Below are 4,073 nucleotides of genomic sequence, written 5' to 3'. Positions count from 1 at the left end.
TCCCCACCCCGCAGTGACTTGGCTGGAAGCGGCTGGGCGGGCGGTGGGTGTCCCCATCATACGCGCGCGTCCCCCACGGCAGCGCTTACCGGTGACGGTGCACTTGCTGGCGTCGCCGGCGGGCACGGCGCGGATGCGGTAGGGCGAGTAGGGGATCTCGTCCCCCCCGTACTTGATGAGGATGGTGTAGCGCCCCGTCATGTCGGGGACGTAAGAGACCGTGTAGGTGCCGTCCTGGTTGTCCCGGATCGTCGCCTTCTTGGGCTTGCCCTCGGGGTCCTGGGGGGGGGACACGTCCCTGGGCTGGCCTCCCCCCCCGCCGCCAGACCCCTCCCCGTGCCCCCCGCTCCGTGCCCACCGTGATCTGGACGGCCAGCAGCCCCTCGCCGGCGTCCTTGGCGTCGATGGTGAACTCCACGGGCAGGCTGGCCGGGACCCCCGTCGTGTTCAGCCCGGGGCCGCTCGCCTTCACCTTGCTGGCGTCGTGCGTGGGCAGCGCCTTCACCTTGAAGGGGCTGCGGGACAGAGCGGGGGGGTGTCAGACCAGCCCCCCTGAAATCCCCCCAGCCCCCCCACGTCCCCCGCCTCACCTGCGGGGCACCTCCTCGTCACCGTAGCGCACCGAGATGCTGTAGGGCCCCTCGCGGGAGGGGACATAGCTGACGCGCTGCGTCCCGTCACCGTTGTCCGCCACGTCCACGGGCTCCACTACGCCTGGGGGCGGGCAGGGGGCGTCAGGGCGCGCCGGAGCACCCCACGGGGCGCCCCGCGGCATCGCAGCGTGCCCCAAGACTCCCCACGGCATCCTACGTGACACCCCAAGCGCCTACAGTGCTCCGTGGGGTGCCCCGAGACCCCCCTGCAAGCACCCCGAGACCTTGTAACATCCCATAAAGTGCTCCGAGACTCCCCGTAACGTCCCACCGGGCACCCTAACACCTCCCTTGAGGCCCCACAGGGCACCCCGTGGGGTGCACCAGGACCCGCCATGCCCCCCCCGAGAACACGCAGCAGCCATAGGGCGCTCTTTATACCAGATACCCCTGTCTCCCCTGGATCAGGGGTACCCCAAACGCCCCCCCAGCCCCAAAGCAGGGGCACCCCAAACCTCCCGTGCGCCCCACCGACCTTTAGGGCCCTGAACCTTAACGTCCAGGGGGGCGACGCCGGCCTTGCTGGTGTCGACGGTGAAGGTCTGGGGCACGTTGGCTCGCACGACGCCTGGCGTCAGCCCTGGCCCCGCGCACTTCACCTTGGATGAGTCCACCACATCCGTCACCGGCACCTTGAAGGGGCTCCCTGGATGGGGCAGGGGGACACGTGAGCGTGGGGGAGGGGGCGTGTGCGAGACAGGCGTCTCCCCCCACCCTGGGACCACCCCCAGGCACTCACCGGGGACTTGGTGGCCGCCGTAGGTGACGTTGAGGCTGTAGGTGCCCGGCTCGTAGGGGATGTACTCCACCGAGCAGCTCCCGTCCTTGTTGTCGGTGCAGGACATCTTGGCCTCCGAGGGACCCTCCACCGCCAGGCCCAGGCCCCCCGTGCCGGCACCCCTGGGGGCAGGGGGAGCACGGGGGTCAGGTGGGGCACCCCCAAACCCCCCTGACCCCAGGAGGGACTTGGTGGTACCGGGGGGGGGAAGCTTAGGGGCTCTGCGAGGTGCATTTAGGATACAAAGATGTTTTGGGGGGGCTAGGAAGAGGAGGACTCGGAGTATGAAGAGATCCGGGGTACAGGGCTGTTTCAGGGGACGCCAGGGAAAGGATTTGGGGTACGGGGCTGTTTCAGGGGACACTGGGAGAAGGATTCGGGCTGGGAAAGCGTGTGTAAGGCACCTGCGGGCAGACTTGGGGCACCCACGATGGATTTCAGGGGTGCTGGGGAGCAGACTGGGGGTACAGGAGAGTGTAGAGGACCGGGGAGGGGAGATTTCAGCACCAAGGGGGGATTTGGGGTACAGGGGTGCTCGTGACGACTGCTGGGCATCCTAGGAAATGGTCTGGGGGCCCAGGGGGGTGGGTTGGAGGGTTTGGGCTCTCACCGGGTCTCCACAGTGAACTTGTTGGGCTGGTTGGTGGTGCCGCTCTGGATGCCAGGGCCGTGGACGCGAACGCGTGCCGGGTCGCAGCCCTCGGTGACGGGCACGCGGAAGGGACTGTGCGGCACCGGGCTGCCGGCGTAGCTCACCTCCACTGTGTGCATGCCTGGGGGAGCGGCATGGACGTCAGCCCAAGGCCACGGGTGCTGCCCCCCATCCCCGCACGCCCCCCACACCTCACCCTCCTCGTAGGGCGTGTACTCCACGTGGTAGGTGCCGTCACCCCGGTCCTCCACGAAGGTCTCGGTGACGTTCCCCGAGGGGTTGGACACCCGCGTCTTCACGTGGGGGCCCCCGGCTTTGGTCAGCGCCCGGGCGTCCACGTCAAACTCCGTCACTGCCTCCCTGAACACGCCTGGGGGAGGGAACGGTAGGATGGGGGGGGTCAGGCAGCTGCGCCCCCCCCCCACGTCCCTGTCCCCATCGCTGCGGCCCCGCGCTCACCCTTGCCCTCCACGCCGGGCCCATAGACCTTGACGCCGGCGGTGTCGACGGCGGGCTCCACCCGGACCTTGCTGGGGAAGTGCGGCACGGGCTGCCCGCCGTACTCCACGGTGATGGTGTAGACCCCGGGGCTGAGCGGGGTGTAGGCGATGGTGTAGGTGCCGTCGCCGTTGTCCTCCACCCGCACCTCGGCGCGGGCGCCCGCCTCCGAGGCGATGCCGATGGTCAGCTCGGCCGTGCCGGCCCGGCTGCAGTCCACGCGGAAGTGGCCGGGCTGGCCGGCCGTGGCCCCCTCCAGCCCCGGCCCCGAGCACGTCACCTTGGAGGCGTCGAAGGGGGCGCGGACGGGGGCGCGGAAGGGCGAGCCGGGCACGTGGGCGCCGGCGAAGAGGATGTTGATGTTGTAGTCGCCGGGCTCGGTGGGCAAGTAGGAGACGGAGCAGGTGCCGTCGCCGTTGTCCAGGCACTCGATCTTGGCCTCGCAGGGGCCCTCCACCGTCAGCCCCAGGCCCCCCGTGCCGGCCCCCTTGGTGTCGATGGTGAAGGGGGCCGGGGTGCCCACCTTGCCGCCCTGCAGCCCCGGCCCGAAGGCGCGCACCTGCGGGGAGAGGGGCCGCCACGTTGGGCGGGGGGTGCCGTCGCCAGGGAGCCCCCCGATCTTGGGGATACCCTCCTCCCCAGGGACATCCCCTTAGAGGGGAGCCATGGCCCCGGGGGGCTGCTCTTACTAGGGACCCCCGTCATCGGGAAGACGGTCTTACTGGGCCTCCCCCAGTCCCTGGGGACCCCCATCATCGGGGACACGCTCTTATTGGGGTCCCCCATCACCAGGGACGCTCCCACACTCTGAGCACCCAACCCTTAGGGACCCCCCCTTACTAGGGACCCCCCTTGCTAAGGCCCCTGGCCACCCTCACTGGGGTCCCCCAGCCCTTAGGGACCCCCTTACTGGGGACCCTGATCACCCTTACTGGGACATCCCAGCTCCTGAGGACCCCAGCCCCTGGAGACCCACCCCCATACTGGGGGTCCCCATCCCAAAGCCAGACCCGCAGGGCCAAGAGGGACGGTCCCCAGGCCTCCCCAAACCCACAGGGCCTCGTCGCAGGGGGTCAGACCCACCTTGGAGGGGTCGGTGGGGGGCACGGCCTCGACGGGGAAGGGGCTGCCGGGGACGGGGACGCCGTCGTAGGTGACCTCCACCTGGTAGGGCCCCTCCTCGCGGGGGATGAAGCGCACCAGGCTGTTCTCGGGGCTCAGCCCCGGCTCCACCGTGCAGGGCACGGCCTTGCGCGAGGGGCCCGTGATCTTCGCCCCCACCTTGCCCTGGCCCCCGGCGCCCTTGGACTTCACCGTGAACTCCTGGTCCTTCCCCACCTCCAGCTCTGCGGGGGGGCACCAACACGCTGGGGGGGGGAGGGCCGCACCCCAAAAACGGGGGCTCCCTCTGCCAAAAACCCCCCACCCCCCAGAATAAGCACCCTCCAAAAAGACACCCCCAAACGCCCCACCCCAAAGCCTCTCTGGGGAG

At 69.9% G+C, this 4,073-nt stretch overlaps 1 protein-coding gene across 1 annotated transcript in view; it reads right to left on the bottom strand.

Annotated features, from left to right (window-relative positions):
* Window positions 1-4,073, bottom strand: part of LOC104835484 (filamin-A-like) — a gene marked incomplete at both ends in the record, with an annotated part of 19,239 nt that overhangs the window by 7,834 nt on the left and 7,332 nt on the right. The window contains 9 exons of the mRNA XM_010573474.1: window positions 90-279; window positions 359-515; window positions 591-714; window positions 1,129-1,299; window positions 1,393-1,553; window positions 2,042-2,204; window positions 2,280-2,453; window positions 2,543-3,140; window positions 3,665-3,927. Of these exons, the coding sequence (XP_010571776.1) occupies window positions 90-279; window positions 359-515; window positions 591-714; window positions 1,129-1,299; window positions 1,393-1,553; window positions 2,042-2,204; window positions 2,280-2,453; window positions 2,543-3,140; window positions 3,665-3,927 (2,001 nt within the window). The remainder of the gene's footprint in view (window positions 1-89; window positions 280-358; window positions 516-590; window positions 715-1,128; window positions 1,300-1,392; window positions 1,554-2,041; window positions 2,205-2,279; window positions 2,454-2,542; window positions 3,141-3,664; window positions 3,928-4,073) is intronic.

This window comes from Haliaeetus leucocephalus, unplaced genomic scaffold, assembly GCF_000737465.1.
Source record: "Haliaeetus leucocephalus isolate CR32 unplaced genomic scaffold, Haliaeetus_leucocephalus-4.0 Scaffold393, whole genome shotgun sequence".
Taxonomy (NCBI): Eukaryota; Metazoa; Chordata; class Aves; order Accipitriformes; family Accipitridae; genus Haliaeetus; species Haliaeetus leucocephalus.
Note: the sequence above shows the minus strand (reverse complement) of the source record. Positions and strands in the feature narration are given on the sequence as shown.